This window comes from Convolutriloba macropyga, unplaced genomic scaffold (genome assembly GCF_964194025.1).
Source record: "Convolutriloba macropyga unplaced genomic scaffold, txConMacr16.3 SCAFFOLD_492, whole genome shotgun sequence".
Taxonomy (NCBI): domain Eukaryota; kingdom Metazoa; phylum Xenacoelomorpha; order Acoela; family Convolutidae; genus Convolutriloba; species Convolutriloba macropyga.
In genome coordinates this window covers 71875-95236 of record NW_027452076.1, presented here as the reverse complement: position 1 = coordinate 95236, position 23362 = coordinate 71875, and the positions used below count along the sequence as shown (strand labels likewise).

The 23362-nt window shown below is 35.3% G+C and overlaps 1 protein-coding gene across 1 annotated transcript in view; it reads left to right on the top strand.

The window, feature by feature from the left end:
* Window positions 1–15257, top strand: part of LOC142357166 (uncharacterized) — a gene marked incomplete at its 5' end in the record, with an annotated part of 37660 nt that extends 22403 nt beyond the window's left edge. The window contains 9 exons of the mRNA XM_075408845.1: window positions 1381–1524; window positions 1711–1778; window positions 2250–2582; window positions 2842–2918; window positions 13263–13283; window positions 13508–13745; window positions 13978–14173; window positions 14452–14617; window positions 14967–15257. Coding sequence (XP_075264960.1) covers window positions 1381–1524; window positions 1711–1778; window positions 2250–2582; window positions 2842–2918; window positions 13263–13283; window positions 13508–13745; window positions 13978–14173; window positions 14452–14617; window positions 14967–15100 — 1377 coding nt within the window. The remainder of the gene's footprint in view (window positions 1–1380; window positions 1525–1710; window positions 1779–2249; window positions 2583–2841; window positions 2919–13262; window positions 13284–13507; window positions 13746–13977; window positions 14174–14451; window positions 14618–14966) is intronic.
* Window positions 15258–23362: the final 8105 nt, after the last annotated feature.

Here is a 23362-nt window from a genome sequence, read left to right as displayed (position 1 = left end):
CTTGCCTCCACACCTAGTGCACATATTGTTGTTTTTATTAGCCGTAATTTTTTCATTTGGTTTTCGAAAGGTCTTTTTGAAGTTGAACCCAACTTCTTCTTTCACATTAAAGGGCTTATTACCTGATGAAGAAATTGCAAAAGCCATTGCTTGACTTCTGAACTGTAAGCTCTCGGTCATTTCAGTAACCGACATTGCTGGTTTTGCTTTAATACCGTCTAGTAGTCTAAGTTTTGCTTCAGGGTCCCTCAAACCTGAGATAAACGTTATTTTTACCAACTCCTCTTCGGGGTTGGCCGCTGTTTTCAGTTTTTCGAAGTCACAATAGCGTGCTTCTTCTCTAAGACGTGCTAGGAAGTCGTCGTCTGACTCCCCTACACCTTGTATAACGGACAGAAATTTAGCCCTTTCTGCCGTTACTACTCTCTCTTTAGGAGAAATATAGTTTTGAATCGCCAATCTGATGTCTTTGTACGGAGTGTCTATCAAATTCCTAGGACTTATTAGGCTCCTAAGTTTAATAATTGCATCTTGCCCGCACATACTAAGGAATAGATTGGTTACCTGTAGGTCCTGTACAGTACCGTCGTTGTTGACCTTGTCCTCTTTCTTCTCTGCGCGACATTTCGCCACAAAAGACATAATCCACGCAGTAGCGGATTCTGCATTCTGTAGATCCAAAATTTGTCTGTCTGTAGCTGGTCTGGACACCATTGTCGTGGTCGATAACACGGGTCAAAGAATTCAATAAGTTGAATTTTAAATTAAATTTTGAACTGAAAATATACAAAAATTAGCTTGTATTTATAGTGGTTATCTATGCGAAAATATACAGAGAAAATTTAGATTAGCTAAAAATATTTTACATGATTGGCATGTGAATAGATCTTAACACCGAATCTCGGAGGTGATTTTCTATTTTCATCAACATTTCATGAGAATCATATATGGCTTGGGTACAATCGAGTTCATTAGTTGGAGGTCGGTGGATGTTAAAATCAGGTTTCTGTTGGTGGGAGAATTTGCTTCTGACATATGATTGATAGGTCAATAAGATAATGATAGCGCCAAAACAAAATTAGAATTGAGTTTAGTTTTGTGGCCATTATTTATCAACACAGCAATAAAGTTCGTCAGGTAAGTTCTTCTTTCGTTCTTCGAAACTTTAATAAAGAAAACTTCTTGATGTTTCTTGATGTTTCTTTGAAACCATCACAGTACCTTTCATACTTTTCTAGGATGCTTACAAACATTTTGGAACAAATGCAACCGAAATGTTGGAACAATAATTATAATTTTTGAGCTGGTTTCAAATTAAAAGTCATCGAAATAACTAGTAACCATAAAGCGTACGTTTCGAAGTGAAGATCTCTTTTGCAGGCCATATGGCGAGGTTTCTGGGTGCGGAAAAAGCTATCATCAATCCAAGCACAGGTGGACGAAGAGATCAGACAGATGATGATGGAGGAAGATTTGGAATTGGATGAAGAAATTGATCTCGAGCAGTTCAATTATTTGGAAACGGTGAGAATACCATTATCATCTCAAATGTGATGACAATAATATTTCTGATCCGGATGTTATTTGATTACAAAATTATGCGTTTCTGTTCAGGGCGTAGGTTACGTGGAACTTATGTGGTTGTTCTTTTTAATAAAACAATCCCTAGTTGCAAAAATGGTCATGGGGACAGGGTAGAAATTGTTTCAGGAGTTCTCCCTGGACGATTGGACCATTGATCAAGACCCTGCCGCTCCCGAAGGCCAAGATGTGAAGACGTAAGGGTATTTGGTCAATCTTTTTAATTGCTCTTGAACGAAGTTCATAGCAATTATTGCATTAGTGTCTTTTTTATGCAAAATTTTCGCTTGACAATTTAGACTTTTTGAGTGACTTTTACGCCCTTGAATTTTTGCGTTTCGCGTGATCTAAAATTCTCTCTCAATCACAATTTCAAGCAGCTGAACTGAATTGGCGACAATTTAATACTAAATGTCAAATAAAAAGTGCGCCGAAAATCTTGTCATTTTTTACTTTAAATCTTAATAGTGGTATATGTTAACCTCTAATGTGGTTATTTGAAGCCCACTTTAGAACTTCTTAGTCCCATTTAGCCCCCCCCCCCTCCGACTGAAGCAGGCTGCAATTGATTAGAGCTCCCACTAGTCGTTCAAGAGCAATTCTTCCGACGTTTAGTCGGTTGTGTTTATGTTAGCCGAAGTGATTCTGTGAGACGTTCCCTGTTTCAGCGCTTCTAATCGGAGAGATAGCTCAAGGAATTCAAAATGGATTGATAGTAGCTCCATAGCGAGCCAGCCTCTACCGACGGTTCTAGAAACGGAGCGGGAAAAGTTAAAGGCTAGCATTTCAATCGATCTTGCAAGGGCCGAGGAATGTGTAGAGCAAAGGACTGGCGAAGGATTGATTGACGTAAGAATGCGGTATCATGGTTCGACAATGAGTGGGAATGAAGTTGCTGCTAACGATGATGCTGTGAGCAAGATTGATTTGTACGATGAAATCGAAGAGGAAGAAAATGCCAACTCATTTTCGGCTCGACAAACAAAAATTGCACAAGATTGGTAAGCAATGCTGCTCAATTTCGCATTTTGTTACAATATTTACAATAAGTACAGTAAATAATGCGCTGAAAAAATGCGAATTAGATAAAAGTACGAATTCGCTGAATGTAGCACTGAATGCCCTTTATAAAAATTTCTTTCCAGAAATGACGAAAACGTGACTGAAACCGAGGCTTCATACAAAGGCTTACCTTTCTTCTACTCAATATTTGTTTATACTGAAAGTAAGCGGGGAGTATTGATTAGCTGTGTGTTTCAGGGGCTTCAAAAATAGTGCCACTGCTGAGCTGATGTTGAAAAGAGCCAAAAAGATGTCCAAAGTTAAGAAACAGATTGGTAAGTTTATTCACAATTTTGCTCTTTGTATAGCTGCGAAGCTGTAAGCTGAGCGGAGCTATATTGCGGTGCTCTTGGTTTTTTTACGACTCGAAGAGGAATATTTGTTTTCTTAAGGTTTTTTTTTTACCGGAAGTACTATTCGTTCAGACGGCGTTTTTTCCTAAAAGCGAAAGAGTTGAATGGCCGTGTGAACTATTTTTTTCTGAGCGGGAGAAGTCTTTTGATCATGCGGTTCGTTAAGCTAATGACTTTTCGACTTTGAAAAGTGTCTTTTGACAGAATGCCGCTTTTAGCTAACCATTTTCAGCCGTTTTTTTAGTCCAATTGGCCCAATTTTTTGCTTATAATTTATTAATAGCCGCCCTCATCTTCTCAGCCGGCTATTATAGCGCTCCTATTTTTTACAATTCAAAGAATTTGAATTGTATTGGGGCGCTGTCTTTTTTTTTTAAGATCTGTTCACACATTTTCATGATTTTTGAAGTCAAATTGGAGTAGTGATTTTGGTCACGCCGAAACAGGAAGTGGAGCGAAAAAGCGAGTGGTTTTGCGGCGTGAAATTTTTTCGCTCTAAATTTAAAGTAGAGTGAGAAAACGGGGTTTGAACAAAAATTCGCTTTCTCGCTAGTGGTTTTTGTTCACATGCGGCAATTTCACTTTGATTTTTACAATTTTTTCAATTTTTTGGATCGGATTTTTTTCTAAATGGTTTTCTCAATCCATTCATAGTCCGTTCTTGGTCTAGTTTTCTGTTTAGTCAATGAAAATTCTTTGAATTGTGCGTCAGGACTTGTCCTGCTATGTTTTTTACTTCGTCGAATAAAAAAATGTTTTGCTTTACCTCATTTTGCCGCTTTTTCAACATTTTGCGTAATATCTTTTTGACTTCTTTAGGCTAGTTTCTCTCATCTCTCATTCTGCTAAAAGTGATTTTGAACATCAGTTGCTCAGCAAAGCAATTCAAAACGAACAGAGTCAGTATAAAAAATTGAAGTCAGAAGTAGAAACGGGTTAAACCCATAAAGCCCAATTTTAGATGCCCGCTATTTGAACGTCGTTCCTATAAGTGTTAGTTACCATCTCTAATGCTTATTGGTATTGATAGTAGCCCCTGTAGCCTCTCTCTGAGAAACAGAAGTACGTTATGTTCAACTACGAAATGCCATCAAAATAAATCGGACTTAAAAAATGTTTTTGTACAAAAATCTTTTTTTTTCAATATCTTCTATTCTTTCAATCCCAATCATGCTTATTGGAATCAACGGCGGCTATTTTCCGGCAATCTGCCGGGTATGTTTTTTTGTAGAAATAATTTTCAATAGAAGCTGTATTAATATGTGCACCTCTGCAATTGATACCACAGTGTTTTTGAGAGTCTAATAATGTGTTTCAAATTCCATATGAGCACATATTTCTCAAATTTTTATGTTCAATTTTGGCTTTTTTAATTTCATTTCTGGATCTTACAGCAAGTTTTAAAAAAACAAATCAGTGCATATGGCAACTTAACTTTTGATAATTCATGCTTTCGAAGCCTCTTTATAACGTGAGGTTTTTTTGTTTTACAGAATTGTACACATGCTTTCCCGATTTTGGCGGTTTTCCAATTTTTTGTTTGTCCTTTTTCTAAATAAATTTTCTTTTACTAATATGTGATTTTTTCTTTTTATCAGTTGTTCCTAAAATAATGGTTTTAGCTTTTTTTCTTTTGTTTGTAATTGTTTCCATTTAACATAGTACCTCACTGAGAATTTGCTGAAATGCGGTTTAAAAATTTTGTTTGATAATTACTTTCTGCGAATATTATTGGGGAGTTGGTTTTGATTTTAACGTTTTTTTAAACCTTTGAAATTTAATGTTTTTTTTCTGTTCTGTACTTTATTTCTTGCTCTTCTTTAAAGTTTGAACTCTTTTTGTCTATGATACCTTCAATAAGAGAGGTAAACCTTATTTTTGGATTAATTTCAATGACTCCACTGATAAACGTTTGGTGTTTTTAGTATTGTTTTACTTTTGAAAAATCCAGTTTAGTTTGGAAGAATTTTACCTGCCTTATGCTTTCGCAATGTCTTTTGGGTTGCAAAGTTGAGTTTTATCTTTTCCAGTTTTGTATCTTAAGTTTGTAGACGATCATTTGTTGCCCTCTCAGTTTTTTGAGCCTATCGGTATTTGACGGTTTTATATATTTTGGCACCTATTCAACGTTACTAAATATTTTCAATAATAATTAGTTTCTCCGTATCAACTTTTCAGTTGTTTTTCGGCCAGTATTTTTTATGTTTTACATATGTTTGTTGTTTTTGTTATAAATGAATCATGTAATTGTTTAATTTTAACTTTCTCCCACTGTGTCAGTACGCAATTTTTTTTCTTGGTGACTGGTGTAAGTTTTATCATTTTTTAAAAATCAGGTCTGATGAGTTGAAGAGTTAATGTTTTAAGACAAAAGGTGGTTGTTCTAGCTGTATTTATTGCTTCCTTGTGAAGTACTGACGCTGCGAGTTGCTTCCGGAATTCTTCCGGTTATGTTTTTTGTTTCGTTTGTCTGACGCTCTTTTTTCGTTTTACATTTGTTCACACAGCATAGCTGAAAAAGTGAAATTTTATGTATGGATTCTTCCTCCCACTAACGGTTTTTGCGCGTGGGACGTCATTTTTTACTCCCTTACAAAAGTTTTCCGGTCATTTGCATGATAAGATTTTGATCATGTGTGACTTACCTCTACTAAAAAAATGACTTTGCAATTCAAAACTTGAGTTTAATTTGAATTAATTTCAGGTCAAAGGAACTCATATGTGTAATAAAGGTCCCTAACAAAGACCTGCGGAATGAATTTTAGCAGCTTTGTTAATTTATCGTTGAATGTTATTCCACTTAACTTTTTAAGCGGCGTCGATTTTTAAGTTTGATCTGTATCTGTTCTCTCTATTATACGGCACGCAAGTCTATTTCCCAGCTAATCCGACCGGCTATGTTTTGAGCTAAGAACTCGTGATTCTTGCGTTTAGTGCATTTTGATGACTGGTTTTTTCAGGCAAGCATGCTTGGTGATAAAATAAAAAATGACATTCATGGTAGCTTAAAAAAGGTTCAGTTTAATAGAATTTCATTTAGCTGATAAGATAAGGAAGCTCATGTATCAGCGGGTAATCAGTGCAGATTTTGTAAAAACTGAAAAATTAAGTCAGTTCAAACGCCTGAAACAAAAGCTGAAGGGCTCGGAAATAAGCAAAACAGACAGGCAAATTAAAGGGAACTAGCCAGATGATTATTTTTTTAAAGATGAAAACGTCTTTTAAGGAACATATTAATTGGTATCGAGCAAATTTTGTTCCTTTCCTTGTGATTCAGGATGATAGTTTTTGTTTTTGTTCCGGTTCCTCCTTAATTGAGAAAGAAACTGTAAACAGTTTTTAGTAAATTTTGACGGACCGGCATTTACCTCGTTTATGAAAGGTAGCAATAGGAAGACAACTGAGCGCATAATTTTAAATATTAATAGCCGCGTCAGCATTTCCAGGCTGCTATTATAGCGCTCCTAATTTTTTTTTACAATTCAAAGAATTTGAATTGTATTGGGGCGCTGTCTTTTTTTTAAGATGTATTCACACATTTTCATGATTTTTGAAGTCAAATTGGAGTAGTGATTTTGGTCACGCCAAAACAGGAAATCGAGTAAAAAAGCGAGTGGTTTTGTGGCGTGAAATTGTGAGAAAACGGTGTTTGAACAAAATGGTTTTCTAAATGGTTTTCCCAACCCGGTCACAGTTTATTCTAGGCATTGTTTTTGTTTGAACTACGTTTCTATTGCTCGCTAGTGGTTTTTTGTAAATATGCCGCAGTTTGACATTTTTTTCTGTTTTTTTTTCATCTGATTTTGTTTTTGGAAATAGTCTTCTCCAATTCATTCATAGTCCTTTCTAGATCTAGTTTTCATTCATAGTCCTTTCTAGATCTAGTTTAGATCTAGTTTAGTAGACCTGTTTTCATGACTTAGAACTTTCAAAACGGCATAAACAGTTAAAGCTCAGCCGGCATCAAGTTTCATTAGAGGGCCGCGTTTAGTAGTCCCTCAAGTACTCAGAGTGGTGAAGCTACTAGGAAGGCCGTAATTCAAGGTTGAAAGGTCATTTTCGGGAGTTTTTGAGCCTAAAATGATGAAATTTTTAGCACTTTTTCGGATTTTCAGGATTTTTTGTTGGACCAGTCTGAAATTGAGCTTTATTAAAGTTGATAAAGGTCCTTTGCAAGACGTAATTGCTTCTTACGGCCACTTTAAGCGCTCTATCTATTGCTACTCCAAACATAAACAAGGTAATTTATACTAATTTTTTCAAATTGTTTGAAAATTTGTCATTTTTTGAGTTTTTTCAGACTTTGATGTCAAAACAGCTCCTCTGGGGTTTAATAATAGGTTATTGCATAGTTTCTAGTGGTAATGAAGTGGTTTTAAACATTTTAACTTCATGAATTTTACCAATTTTTTAAAGTCAAACTTGGTTTTTTTTTTCAAATTTTCTGACATTTATTGTCACTATTCAAGTTTTCCAGCCCCAGGGAGCAAGAAGCCTCATCTAGGGTTTGCTAACAGTTTACTGAAAATATTTTTTGGCCATGGAATGGTATTCAACATTTTAATATCTTTTACCAATTTTTTGATAAAGTTGCAATTTTTTTTAATTTTTATTCAGTGGCCAGGGAACCTGCTATAGCGTTTGCTAGTATGTTACTACATAGTTTATAGGGGAAATAAAATAGATTACAATTTTTTTTATTTTGCAATTGAGGGAAGTTTTTAAATAAAGCTTGCAATTTAAAATTTTCGATTGTTTTCAAATTTTCGATTTTTTTTTGTCATTCTCTGAGTTTAACTATATTTACTGGCCAACGAAACTTTTTGGATGTTGTAGACGGTTTATAAAACAGAACTTCAGAGTCAAAAAATGTTGTGACCTTTTTATAGCCCTATTTTTGGAAATTTATCTTAAATTATCTCTTCTCAGTTTCTTGATGCATTTGTCATATTTCTCCAGTTTATCTACTTTTAGTGGCAGATTCATCTCTTTCAAGGTTTTTGCGTGAGTTAATAAGTATTTTGAAATGAGTCATATATGGCCTGAAAGTTAAAAGCTTCAAGGGTTTTAGCGATGATCGTTTTTTTGGTTAGTTTGTTTGATTCTTTTAGTTTCTCAACTTCTGAGATTTTGTCTTGTTGGCTGGAATTGTTCAATTGATCTGCTGGTCAGGTTCATTAGGTCTGTCTTTAATTCAATTACTTGGATTGTATTCCAGGACTTGTCCTGCTATGTTTTTTACTTCGTCTAACAGATTTTTGTTTCGTCTTACCCTGACTTACAGGACTTTGATGACTTTTCATGACTTTGAGCTTTCAAAACTGGATAAACAGGTAAAGCTCAGCCGGCATCATGTTTCATTAGAGGCCCGTGGCCGCGTTTGGTAGTCCTTCAAGTACTTAGAGTGGTTAAGTTACGGGGAACTTGCCTCACTTAAAAAATGACTTGTGAAATCACTTAATGAACTTTTAATATTATGACAATTTACTAGTTAAAGATCAATAGTGTGCATCTAAGTATTGCCAGACCTATTTTCCCTAATTCTTGAGTATTAGAGTCTTGAGTTTATGGTTTCGAATATATTTTTGAAAAAGCTCCCTGAGGGTTTTCCTGTAGAGCGTACGTGTCCCATAAAAATGACAGACAGGATCTAACCCCAAATTGTCTAGTGGTCGATTAAAGGACTGGTGGTCAATCTGTCTATCTTTTTTTAGTTGCTTCAAATCCATGGAAGGCCTGAAGCGTCTATCGAGGCTATTTTCCGACAATCTGCCGGCTATGCTTTATCCTTTTTTCGATTTAATAATTGCTCGCAAACGCAACAATTATATAAGTCCATCTTGGTCTTTTAATGCAATTTTTTGTACGACAATTTTTTTCGTCTAATCGTTCTTCTGTCGACCCCCAATTTTTTAAACTCGTTAATAGCCGCCTCAGTTTCTCAGCAGGCTATTATAGCGCTCCTATTTTTTTACAATCCAAAAAATTTGAATTGTATTGAGGTGCTTTTTTTTAAGATCTGTTCACACATTTTCATGATTTTTGAAATCAATTGAGTAGCAATTTTGGTCACCTAAACAGGAAGTGGAGCGAACAAGCAAGTGGTTTTGTTGCGTGAAATTTTTTCGCTCTAATTGTGAATTAGAATGAGCAAACGGTGTTTGAACAAAAGTTCGCTTTCTCGGTAGTGTTTTTTGTTCACATGCGGCAATTTCACTGATTTTTACTGTTTTTTTTGATTTTTGGATCGGTTTTTTTCTAAATGGTTTACCAATCCATTCTAAGTTCATTCTCTGCCTAGTTTTTCTGTTTCAACCAAATTTCAATTTCTCGATAGTGGTCGTTTGTTCACATGTGGCATTTTGACATTGATTTTCTGTTTTTTTTTAAATTTTTTTAATCTGATTTTTTCAGAAAGGTTTTTCTCAAACCTTTCTTAGTCCGTTCTAGGTCTAGTTATTTGTTTAGTCAATGAAAATTCTTTGAATTGTACGTCAGGACTTGTCCTGCTGTGTTTTTTACTTCGTCGAACTAAAATTTTTCGCTTTACCTTAGTTTACAGGTTGTTCAACATTGCTTCTCTAGGCTAGTTTTACTCTTCGCTCATTCTGCTCAAAGTTTTTTAAACATCAGTTGCGCAGTAAAGCAATTCAAAATGAATAGAGTCAGTATCAAAAAAATGAAATCAGAAATAGAAACGGGATAAACCCATAAAGCCCAGTTTTAGATGCCCTGTACTCGAACTATGTCCCTACCATCGCTAATGCTTATTGGTATTGATACTGGATCCTATATTGTCTCACTATGAAACAGGAGTTTGTTCAACTACAAAATAACATCAAAATAGTTCGCATTTTAAAATTTTTTTCCTCCGAAAAATCATTCATTATTTTTTTCTCTTCTTTCAATCCCAATCGTGGTTATGGAAATCAACGGCGGCTATTTCGGAAATCACAGATTTTTGTTTCAGATTTTTGTTTCGTCTTACCCTGACTTACAGGACTTTGATGACTTTTCATGACTTTGAGCTTTCAAAACTGGATAAACAGGTAAAGCTCAGCTGGCATCATGTTTCATTAGAGGCCCTTAGCCGCGTTTGGTAGTCCTTCAAGTACTTAGAGTGGTTAAGTTACGGGGAACTTACCTCACTTAAAATATGACTTGTGAAATCACTTAATGAACTTTTAATATTATGACAATTTACTAGTTAAAGATCAATAGTGTGCATCTAAGTATTGCCAGACCTATTTTCCCTAATTCTTGAGTATTAGAGTCTTGAGTTTATGGTTTCGAATATATTTTTGAAAAAGCTCCTTCAGGGTTTTCCTGTAGAGCGTACGTGTCCCATAAAAATGACAGACAGGATCTAACCCCAAATTGTCTAGTGGTCTATTAAAGGACTGGTGGTCAATCTGTCTATCTTTTTTTAGTTGCTTCAAATCCATGGAAGGCCTGAAGCGTCTATCGAGGCTATTTTCCCACAATCTGCCGGCTATGTTTTATCCTTTTTTCGATTTATTATTTGCTCGCAAACGCAACAATTATATAAGTCCATCTTGGTCTTTTAATGCAATTTTTTGTACGACAATTTTTTTCGTCTAATCGTTTTTTGTCGACCCCCAATTTTTTAAACTCGGTAATAGCCGCCTCAGCTTCTCAGCAGGCTATTATAGCGCTCCTATTTTTTTACAATCCAAAAAGTTTGAATTGTATTGAGGTGCTCTCTTTTTTTTAAGATCTGTTCACACATTTTCATGATTTTTGAAATCAAATGAGTAGCGATTTTGGTCACCAAAACAGGAAGTGGAGCGAACAAGCAAGTGGTTTTGTGGCGTGAAATTTTTTCGCTCTAATTGTGAATTAGAATGAGCAAACGGTGTTTGAACAAAAATTCGCTTTCTCGATAGTGTTTTTTGTTCACATGCGGCAATTTCACTCTGATTTTTACTGTTTTTTTGATTTTTTGGATCGGCTTTTTTCTAAATGGTTTACCAATCCATTCTAAGTTCATTCTCTGCCTAGTTTTTCTGTTTGAACCAACTTTCAGTTTCTCGATAGTGGTCGTTTGTTCACATGTGGCATTTTGACATTGATTTTCTGTTTTTTTTTAAATTTTTTTAATCTGATTTTTTCAGAAAGGTTTTTCTCAAATTTTTCTTAGTCCGTTCTAGGTCTAGTTCTTTGTTTAGTTAATGAAAATTCTTTGAATTGTACGTCAGGACTTGTCCTGCTGTGTTTTTAACTTCGTCGAACTAAAATTTTTCGCTTTACCTTAGTTTACAGCTTGTTCAACATTGCTTCTCTAGGCTAGTTTTACTCTTCGCTCATTCTGCTCAAAGTTTTTTAAACATCAGTTGCGCAGTAAAGCAATTCAAAATGAATAGAGTCAGTATCAAAAAATGAAATCAGAAATAGAAACGGGATAAACCAATAAAACCCAGTTTTAGATGCCCTGTACTCGAACTATGTCCCTACCATCGCTAATGCTTATTGGTATTGATACTGGATCCTATATTGTCTCACTATGAAACAGGAGTTTGTTCAACTACAAAATAACATCAAAATAGTTCGCACTTTAAAATTTTTTTCCTCCGAAAAATCATTCATTATTTTTTCCTCTTCTTTCAATCCCAATCGTGGTTATGGAAATCAACGGCGGCTATTTCAGAAATCAACGGAGGCTATGGAAATCAACGGTGGTTATGGAAATCAACGTTATGGAAATCAACGGAGGCTCCGATGACCCTCCACACACAGATACCCCTCCGCCCCTTTTTTCCGCCATCCCCTCATTTTCTTGCCCTCACATCCCCTCATTGGTGATATGCTCCCCTAGCTTAAGCTAGTGACTACCAAAACCTCGCCAGTCGTTTGTGAGAATAAGGTACATGAACCATCCGCGATATAAGGTTCTTAATGTTTTCTAATTATGTTGGTCACTTCTGCGCTCTTTCAGTCAATATGTTTTTTAATTCGCGCATTTTTCTTGAACTCAATATAGCTTTGATTATAGCTGCGAGGCTGTTAGCTAAGCATAGCTATTTTGTGATGTTCGTGGATTTGAACAATTCAAAGAATTTGAATTGTATCGGTGCGCTGTCTTTTGTTTTAAGATATGTGCACATATTTTCATGATTTTTGAAGTCCAATTGGAGCATCGATTTTGGTCACGCCGAAAAAGAAAGTAGAGAGAAAAAGCGATTGGCTCTGTGGGGTGAAATTATTTCACTCTCATTTTAAAGTAGAGTGAGAATACGGTGGTTGAACAAAAACTCTATTTCTTTTTCACATGGATTTTTTCCACATGTCGTTTGATGTTTACTGTTTTTTTTTAATTTTTTTTCTAAGTGGTTTTCCCAATCCATTTGTTGTCCATTCTAGATCTAGTTTATTGTTTAGTCAATAGAAGTTTTAATTGTGCCAAGACTTGTCCCGCTGATTTTTGTTAACACAGCTAAGCTGAAAAAATGAATGTTGTGAATGACTTCTTCCTATCACTAATGGTGTTAGCGCGCGTGACGTCATTCATCATTCTCTCAAGTCTGCAGCTAGTTTGCGTTCTGAATAGCAGCCGTCAGCCTCTCAACGGCTTTTTTAATTTGCTTTACCTTTTGATCACGTTTTTTGTTTCACAAGTCCACTTCCTCATTCGCTGTTTCAACTGAATGGGTTTTTATTCTTTCACGCATCGAGTTGCGCAATGTAGTGAATGCCGTCAAAGTCAAAAGAGCAAAATCAACAGAAACGGAATAAACCGTTAATGCCCGGTCATTAAATCATAGAGAATTAGGTTATCAAGTTCATTAGTGATTGCTAGTTGACATTAGTTTTAAGCTTAATAGCTTTCAGTGTGGAAGCTGAATTAATTGTGTTTTTAGAATCTAACTGAAACTGCACAATTCAGAACATTTTTTGACACTGCAAAAAACTGGAAAAAATTTGGTCAATTTCTATCTCTTCTTTTTTTGTTTCAATCCCGTGCGTCATGCTCTTCAGCGGCGGCTATTTTCCAGCAATGTGCCGGCTATGTTTTGTTCTTTTTTTCTTTCGGATTTGTTTTTTGACAGTTTTTTTTTCAAATTTTCAATTAGGTTTGCTTTGTAATTGCAGGATCTTCTTGGTAGATATCACAAAAATGTGTTCAGAAAATAAGTGAATTTTATTTAGCTCATGTTTCCACTGTTTGAAAACAACTCGTCCGACATTTGTCGGTTGTTTTCAGAAGAAAAATAAAATCGGCTTTTGCAGATTTACCTTTCTTTGCAGGAAAAGTACTACTCCCACCAGGTAACAATAGCTGGTTTCATCCATTTTATCGGCCATTTGTGTTGTTTGTTTCAAATTTTGATTTTTCATGTCTGATGAACAATTCAACCAGTAAATAGCAAAACAATGTTGTTTATTACAACGTATTTTGTGGTGTTTGAGAATGTATTTTATGGAGTGGGTTTTTTGCTCTGATTATATGTTTTCAGGTAAATATTGAACACTTGTTAATGTTGTTGTTTTAGTGACCGATATTCCACAGCACTCGAGAATGCAAACGAAAGGAAGTCATAGTAGTGTACTTAGTAACAATAATTCGTCTTCAGTCAATTCTCGCAGATCAAGCAGGTTGCCAAATGGCTCAGAGTCTATGACTTCGTCTAGGAGATCCCAGCACACTAATGTGTTGCAGCAAAAGGTATTCGAGGCGGGTGACTTCAACACTAATGCGCCCTCAACTGACAACTACTCGAGGGTATTCGCGTGAGTACTTTTCCAAGTCAAGGTAATCAGTTCATCGCAATTGTAATTAATTGCGCTATCAGAAAGCTTTCGATGAAATAGATCACCAAGTTTAACAATAATGTGAAATGAACTCCGCTCCTTAGTTACGAGTTCGGTTCTCGTAAGTGATGTTTTGTGGGTGGCAGTTTGTCAGATTAAATAATATATTTCTATATCTCGAGCGTTTTTGAACGACTTTGGTCGATTTCAGCTGGGTCAATCTGGGTGGATCTGAAAATGGGCCTGAGAGAGATGGGGTACACGGGACAGTAGTTACAGGTACCACAAGAGAGCACCCGTCCCATTCCAATCGTGACAGTCCGTTACTGCGAACTGGCTCGCCCAAACCAATGGGCAATCCCATCACTCCCACTGCGAAGCGCAATTCATTACCCAATGCAAAGCAGGTGAGTGTTACAAGACTAGTCGCAATTTGTATACCTTCTTGAGTTTGAACTGAATGGCGCCTATAATCGATAGATAAATGATGCATGTTTTGAAACTAAGAGATGATATTTAAGTGCTCCAAGTTAGGTAGCAAACCAATTCTAAAAACGTTTACAGCTTTTGACTAGTTAGCAAACACGATAAATGTAGATTAAGAAGTGTTGCGAATGTTGATAGAGCCAACGATTAATTGTACTCAATCGAGAGCAGATTAGAGCTGAAAATTGTTGTCTCTTAGAATGTCCTGTACAATGACCGCGATGGAGGAGATATGGACATACTATCTGTGAGTGACACCAGGTCTCAGAGGTCGTCACAGAGGGGAAATAGACAGCAGAGGAGTGCTGGATCTCCAGAATCCAAGAGAACTAACAACTCTTCTGCCATCTCTAGCTTCCTAAATAGTAACTATTTGAATCTACCTTTTGAAACTATTCAAATCTACCAATTGGTTTCGAACTCCGACGTCCGCGTTGGGACGGAAGAGTTTCAAAACTTTGATGTCATCGGATGTTTTCTGACTAAATTGAGTTACAGCACCTAAAACTGAATCTTTAAATGATAAGATATCTATCATCGTGCTAAGTTTTGACAGTAACTTAGCCTTATACAGCATTGAACACGTATTTTTCTGTATATCCCTATCTTTTGTCTCAGATGCTCAACAGATTAGCTGCGATTGTGGAGCTGTATGAAGTATTTGAGTCTCAAGAAATTGAGGTTTATTTGAACTGGATATTTCTGTTAATTTAGAGACAAAAGTGTTGCCTCCTATCAATGGGAAGCACGTGGATCGTGGATCAGAGAGAACGAGCAGTGGTGGATGGGGCGCAGGGAAGAAACACAGCGGAAAACCACCTAAGCCAACCAGAACTTATGCTAAATAGTTCAAATTTCTATCGATGGAATACAAGACAGCGCTTTTAATGCTTGAAACTCGATTTTATCAATCCATTGTAATTACAAAATATCCTTGTATAAATGTTATATAAAGTTGTAATTATGTAAAATTCGGAATGAATGAAATTGAAGATAAGCTGACAAAATTTTGCTTAATAAGAGGTTATAGCTGAGGTAAGCTATATGGCAGCACTAATGATTGTTTACTGCTCGGAAAGGAGTAGTAGTTTTCTACGGGTTTTTAAAATCGAAGTAGCGCGCACTTTATTTTTAATCCTTTAATCGATTTTTATCTGTCAAGTAAAATCGTGTCAAAATTTTTGAAAATTAAATATTTGGTTTGAGGTGCAAACAAGGAGGCTCGGTAATGTGCGATCGCACATAAGGTTCCGACCCCGCTCGTCCACAATTTTGGCATAATTGTCGACCAAATGAGGAACAGACAGAAAAACTCAAAAATTGAAATATTTTGCAAAAAAAGTGTATGAACGAAAAGATAGCCTCCAATGTAAATAACTCAGTGGAGTAAAAAAATTATGCACTAGATTGATGAGATATGCCAATATTAAGAAGGCGAGTTAAGACGAACAGCAAAACCAAACAACAACAAACATTACATCAAAAAATTTATGTCCGTTTTTAAAAAACAGAACAATAACGAAGTCAACTAAACAAAATAACTTATAAATCACCAGAAAAGATATGGGACCAGTACATAAAAAGGTTTGGTAACAATTAGACAAAATGAACAAAAACAGTAATGTTAAAAATTCGCTTATTAAAACAATTAACTTCAAAGTAATGAAAGCCATTAGAAATAAAGTGAAATATCCCAAAGGTTTACAGTTACCAATGCTTCTATAGATAAGCATTAAGACCTGTCCTTATTCAATTTTTTATGCGGCTAATAAGAACAACAAAAAGACAGCAAACAAAAACCAATTAAAACTTGCCAGAAAACGCTGTCGAAGCCGTAAAGCCGTATTTTGGCCCTCAAAATATGGTTGATAGTGCCTTCTTCAAACTCCGATAATGTTATAAGTAGCCTTCCGTTAATGAGACGAGGTAACAAGTAGACAAAAAAGAAAGTAATACATGAAAGCCATTGATTACAAAAAGAAATAATTAAATACGTTCGTTTATCCGTCCAAAGGAAGCTCTTGAGCCCTGCAGTTATCCAGAATATGTCTTGCGTCTACAAAAATAACGTCAAATATGACAAAAATCCAATCACTCTTTTTTGTAAAAAAGTGGTGTCGAATCCAGTAAGGTCACAACGAATTCTTAAAATGATATTGTGACACCAATCCTTTTTGACACCCTTCCTTGACACCAATAATATCATACTTGACCTTTTATTAACGAGACTAGGTAACAAAACAAGAAAAATAAAAAAAATTGTGAAGTTAGAAAGTTTTTTGTCTTAGGAAACAATTGTTTTCAAAGTCATGAAAGCCATCAGCTATCTAATAATATCAGAATATCGGCTCAACTGTTCTTTAATTTCACGCCAATAAAATCTGTCATTATACAGGAAATTTCATACGACTAAAACGACGAAGTAAAAACAACAGCTGAAGACAAAATTCAATTATTTCTTCAGAAAGAAGTGTCCAAGCCGTTAATGCAAAAATCTGTGTCTTTTGGGACTTTAATATGTTCAATTTTGCCCTATTTTGAACGCCAATAATGTGACATGAGAACTGTCAATAATGTGATAATGTAACAAAATCAGAAAACGTGAAAAACTGGCAAATATCTTTGAAAAAATTCTGAAATCTAGTTGTATCAAAGCCAGAAAACAAAAACTTAATGCTTAAAACCGCAATAGATATTTAATTTTAAATCACTAGAAAGAAGAAGCCTTCTTTTTTTAACCACAATAAGCTAAAAGTTGACTAAAATAAATAACTAGAGGAAAAGTTCATTAAGCCATTATTTATTTAAAAATCAATTATTTTTAAAAGTCAAAACGACCATTTCAGGTAAAAAACCAAATGCTTTAGCTGGAGCGTCTTAGGAAGCCACTTGGACCTATCACTCATGAGCTTTGATTTGATATGTTCTGTTCTTTAATTAATTAATATAAAAAAAGATATATTTTTTAAAAAGACCGACTTATTGCAATCTGAATTGTTTTTGGATTGTAACCATCCAAGATTGGTCCAAAATTAGCCCTGCTAATGCTTATCGTCCATTAGGAACACTTATTTTTCGAATGTTATAGATATAGATAATTTGTTTAAAAACTCAAACGTAAGTTCTACGTTTTTGATAATTAACCAGTAAAGTTAACAAAAAACGGCAAAATTTTAATTACAGAGCTCTCTCAACAGAAGTTGAAATAAGAATAGCCCCCTTTTGAGTCTACAAAGATTGCATTAGAATTGTTTCGGGGTGTACCTCCGGCAAATTTAATCAAAGTGGACTAAAGAAGCTTATTTTGTTCTGTTTTTGATGAAAAAGGCTGAATTTTGAAATATTTAGCCCAAATTTTTGACAAAAAATGAAATCAAAATCATCAAAAATAATTTTGTCTTAAAAAATAAATTCAACGACACTTTTCTTAGAAATTTTAATAAATTTTAACAAAATTGGCGAAATTTTAGGCAGAAATTGCGAAAAATGTGAATAAAAACAGCGGAATTCACTCTACTTTTCTCAGAAGTCGATACCTCGGTAACTCCCTGTAAAAAACGAAAATAAAAAATCTTTTTAATTCCATATTCTATTCGGGACCAGCTTTCTAATGATACCAGTCTCAACTCTCTACGATGATCATATCGATCGGCGAAAATTGTCTGAACAAAAAAACCATTTGAGTATATAGTTCCCCCCTCAAGAGGGGTCGTATCAAAAAGCATTTAGATTTTATGATGCCAAATTACTTGGATTCAAAATTCTTGTTGTTACGCTAATAACTAAATCACCAATACAACTTGTAAAATGATTCATTAATTGAGATATCAGAAAAATTGCATTCGGACCCACACAATCGGGTCTTCACTGTAGCTCAACGAAACAATATAATCGGGTTTCGAATTTGTTGGAGCAACTTTATTGGAACCTGGCAGTAAAAGTTTTGTCGAGTTTTCAGTGGTTGTTCTTTGAAGTTGCTCGCACAAGCAGCATCGTGACAGAGCCACTTAAAATGCCTAAATATTGACTGTGACATAGCTAATCTTTTCAGTCAACTAGCATTGAAAAGCTCTTCAGTTCCTTCTTTCAAATCTGTGAGAAACTTAACACCTCTCTTGCAAAAGGGTCAAATAGTAATCAGTGGTTAGAACAGCTCCTGAAGTGCAAATCTCTGCTGTGTCAATTGCGTACCCCGACTTCTCAGCCGCATTAACAACAGCGGTTGATTGCAGAAAAATCGCCATAACTTCTTGTCCATGGGTCGACACGTATCCCTATGTAGAGAGGGTTGTCTGGACAAGCAATGCATTCAACCAGCAATTTGATGTTTTTGGTAACAGGGATAAATTACCCCTTGTGCATGCTGTTGCTATTCGGTCGCTATATTGGTCAAGTCTGGATATAGCATGGCCACTTATTTTAATTAGAGTGCAACATTACAAAAGGTACTCTTTCTCTCGTTATCATAAATCTTGACTCTAAAGTTATATTTCGAACTGATTTGAAATTTGTTTGAAGAGATTTCAATACGCAAGGCAGCGATGGGCAGCTTCCCAGACATCCGAGTGAGGCAAACATAATGACATAGGACCCGATGTTTCTCTCGCACACGTTTGCCTGTCATTAAAAATATCAAACATCTGGTCATCAAAAGCTTCCTGATTAGATTTGTGAGTATGTGCTTTAAGACTGAATGTTGCAAGAGTTTGAAGCAGATCAGTGGAAGCTTGAACTTCTGATGGATGATAATGTTTTTTCATAGAGAAAAACTTTTTTTTAGCTAATACCGAACCAACGCGATTCCCTCATGTCCAAGCCATACATGCTAATTGTCAAACAAATTTGAGCTGTATTGAGAAACAATTGGGCTTTACAGAAAGTTTGGAAAATTTTATTCATTTTCTGAATATTTGAAGAATTTGTTTGCTCAATTTAGACCTACCTACACCTACAGCTGACAGAAAACGTTTTAATGAATTTGAAACATTTAGTAAATTGTGGACTGTGTGTTTCTGGTTGAGAAAGTGTTGAAAATGTTTTCCTAGCAGAACACTCGGGATTGAATGCACCTTGAAAGACATTCGTTTACCACTTCAAGTTCAAATATCCATTTGTTTATGGTTTTTGCCGTTTTGTCGCCATTTTTTTAATTGCCAGACACGCAATTTACTTTCACGCAATTCAGTCGGTTTTGACCTTCTCATTTATGTTCTAAAAGCACGCGTTTTTTAAGCAGAAGCCTATGAAAAGAACATCGATTTGAAAAATATCCTTAACTAGATTACATCATCATTGCATTTTACTGCATTTAATTGTTTTTTTCTTTCTTCCTACTTATTTGTGGCTGTGGTGCAGATGGAAACAACATCTTCAAACTGCAATGAAGTTCTCTTGAGTAGCAATTCCGAAAAGGTGAGCGAATTAACCAAGGAGTTTCGTTTTTTGCGCTCAAAAACCGAACAACAAGAACAAGAAATTGCAAAATGCGGGAAAATCAAAGAAACATAAACGATCGCCTGCGTTCTCAGGACCGGTATTCCAGGAAAGATTGTGTGCTTATTTCCAATCCCCCATTTGAAGCAAGGAATAGTGTAGGTGTCACCCGAGACTTTCTGAATTTTTTTTCAAAATTTTTTGGGAATGAAAAATAGATTACGATCGGATAAATGCTGGCCACCTATTACTCAGTAACAAAGCCAAAAACAACTTCCACTGTTATCTGTAATTTCATATTCTACCAGAAAAAAAATTGATGTGTACAAGAAACGCCGGAGTCTACGAAACAAAAAAAACTTTATAGACAAGCTAAATATATACATGTACGAGTCGCTGCCTGAATGTGAACAGGAAATAAGTAACGAGGCACACAAGCGAGACGTGATTACGAGCACCAACAATTGTGTTGTCCCAGTTTTGGTTCAAGATGGAAACGAAAAAACTAAGTTTGTCAAAGTCCAAGAAGTTGAGGAGTTGGATAATTTAGATACTGTTAAAAAAAATACAAGCAACTGACTGAAACAGCGTCGAAAAACTATCGCCATAAAACAAACGCCACTGCTTTGGTAGAGAGTAGAGAAACTTATACGGACTTTATACACTAACTCAATCTTTTTGTTTTGATTGAATTCAATGAACTTCTGATTTTTTTTCCTGTTCAAAATTAAATTGATTTCTCACAGGAACTTAAAAAGTGTTGGTAGGAACGAAGCACCAATTGATTAATCCAGCTGTATATTGACAAAGATATTTTTTAGGTTTCTACGAACCTCCCAGTGATCTCCGCTGGTGCCTTTCAACCTAGTTGCGATCTCCGCAACCTGCACAGTTTGGAAGAAGGGGTTTTGAAGCCTACTAAAAACTTAAAGCAACTAGGAACAATCTAAAAACTATCCAATATTTGTTGTTTTTTTCAAAACTCTGTTTACGATTTATTCTCTGGCATTTTCCTAAAATTCCTTTTTTGTATTGTTTTGTTTTTTTTTCGTTTTCTTTTAACCTTCATGCGCTGTTGGGATGAGATGCTGACAAAACCAGTAAGGCATAATGCTAAAAACGCAGATAAAAAAACATATGGAGGTTTTAGAAAACGAGGACACTTCAGGTAAAACGGCAAACGAGTGGACACTTCTTCAAAACATTCGTTCTTTAACAAAAAACATTGACGAATTCAAAATTTTTATTAGTCAGACTGAGGTTGAGCCAGTGGCAATCTGCCTTACTGAAACTTGGTTAAAAAATAGCTTCAAAAGCGATTGTTTTTCTCTAAAGAACTACCTCGAGATGGAAACATTCAACAGAAAAAAAGAGGAGGTGGTGTTGATATTTTTTACACAAAGAAAAGAATTGCATCAGTTGATACAAACAGTCTGCAAGCTATTAGTTTGGAGATTAAACTTTGCGATGAAACATACTTAGTGACTTGTATATACAATCCAGCCAATGCTACAAAGGCAGAAACCTTTGGAGAACTTTCTTCCTATATTGATCAAATAAGTATAACACCCAGAAGTCTACATTTCGTGTGTAGGGACCTAATTGTTAGTTTTTTGAAGACATGGGTAAAATTGACCCTAATAATTAACCAGATGGAAATGAATGCTTTGGCTCTTGTAGACCCTCAAAATGCAACGCGCGAAACAATTAGGACAAAAACTTGTATTGACGTTTTTTTTACAAATTTTAAATCAAAATGTTTTATTGAGAAAACCAAATTCAGCGACCATTAAACGGTGGGACTAGAGTTTTTAAAAGGAGAGAAAAGTTCTGAAAGTGTTGAAATACTGACAATAAACTGGAATAAACTGCAATTAGTGAGCTCAACTGTTTTCTCCAGTAAAAATTTGAATCAGTGAGTTGCCAATTATTAACAATTGATACTAACTGGTGTGCAGAGATCATATATGAGAAACCGGTTGAGGCACTCAATATTTTTTACCACTAAAGCCATCAAAACAAGGCGCCAAAAAGACTGGTTTGACAGGGAAGTAAAAAACAATTCTCAGCTAAAAAGCCAACTGTGGAAGCGTTGTTTAACAACAAAATCTCAAAGTGATAAAGAAGCGTATGAAAAGCAATCCAAAAATGTTGAGGAAAAAAATAAGAGGAAAGATGTTAGAACTTTATGAAAAGCAAATAATGACAGAAGCTGGAAACAGTAACAGAAATTTTTTTTAGTTTGTTAACGAAGTAGTCAACATCAATTGAGATGAAAAAACAGTAGAAAAGAACGCTGTTGAAGATCTTGATAAGTGAAATAGTCTTTTTGCTACAATAGGAGCTAGCTTAGCAAAAAATTCTCCTCACTAAAACTGACACAGAGAGCAAAACAAATATAATCAATGTTTTTCAGGACAACTAATGAAAAAGAAGTTACTGCCGCTATTGCTAAGACTAAGAAAAAGTACAGCACAGATTGCTATAATTTGAACTACGTCTATATCAAAGCTGTATCGGCAATTGTTTCACCGGTTCTGACGATGCTTTTCAACAAATGTTATGAAGAGGGAAATTTTCGGAAGTCTTTTAAAATAGCATTCATAACACCACTCCATAAAAAAGGAGACAAGAGCAAACTAGTGAATTACAGATCGATCTCTTTGTTACCTATCATTGGCAAAATATTTGAATTCCTAATTTTTGATAGAATTAAGAACTATATATTAAAATTCAAGATACTAAAAGTTAATCAATTTGGGTTCAGATCAAACCACAGCACTACCGAAGCAATTGTTTCATTGTTAGAGGATATCAGAGTGAAAAAACAAAGTAAAGCAAATGAAATCAAGATTACTTTTTTGGGCTTGAAAAAAGCATTTGATACTGTCAACCATCGCATTCTCCCGATTATGGATTGAGGGGTAAAACTTTGATCATAATCGCTTCATTTCTGCACGATTGAATACAGGTGGCAAAAGTGAATGGAAAAACTTCACAATCTAGAGAAGTGTCGTTTAGAGTACCGCAGGGTTCCATCCTTGAACCGCTGCTGTTCATTCTTTATATAAATGACATTTCATGTAAAAATGAAAACAGTACAGATTATCTTTTTGCTGACGATACCGCTATAAAAACCACTGGAACTCCAAAAACAATAGATAGCAGGCATCAATTGGCTTTGAACAATGTTACACACTGGTTAGAGCAAAATAAGCCTAAACTAAAAACCAACAAAACAAAGACAATTTCTTTCAGACAAAAGAAAGCCAGTGAAGACGGCTTTTCATTTTACGCCGAGAAATAGCTTCAAGTATTTAAGCATCATTATAGATCACCGCTTAAATTTTGCCGAACATAGCAATATTATCCAGAAGAAACTGAAATAGTTCACTGCTATGTTTTATCGTCTGAGAAAATTCCTAAAAGTATCGCATACGATAAGAGTCTATAAGACATATGTACAGCCAATCATACAGCAGGGAGTTCTAGCTTATGGGTCGACGACAAAAATTATTCACAGCCTATTGATGACAATGTAAACAGATTGCTGAGAATAAATTTTTTAAGTAAAAATTTGAGTCAACTACAAAAATACCGGAAGAGAACAACATCTACAGCACACAAGAACTTCATATTTACGAACTGCTAAAGTTGCTGATAAAAGTGATGCAAAA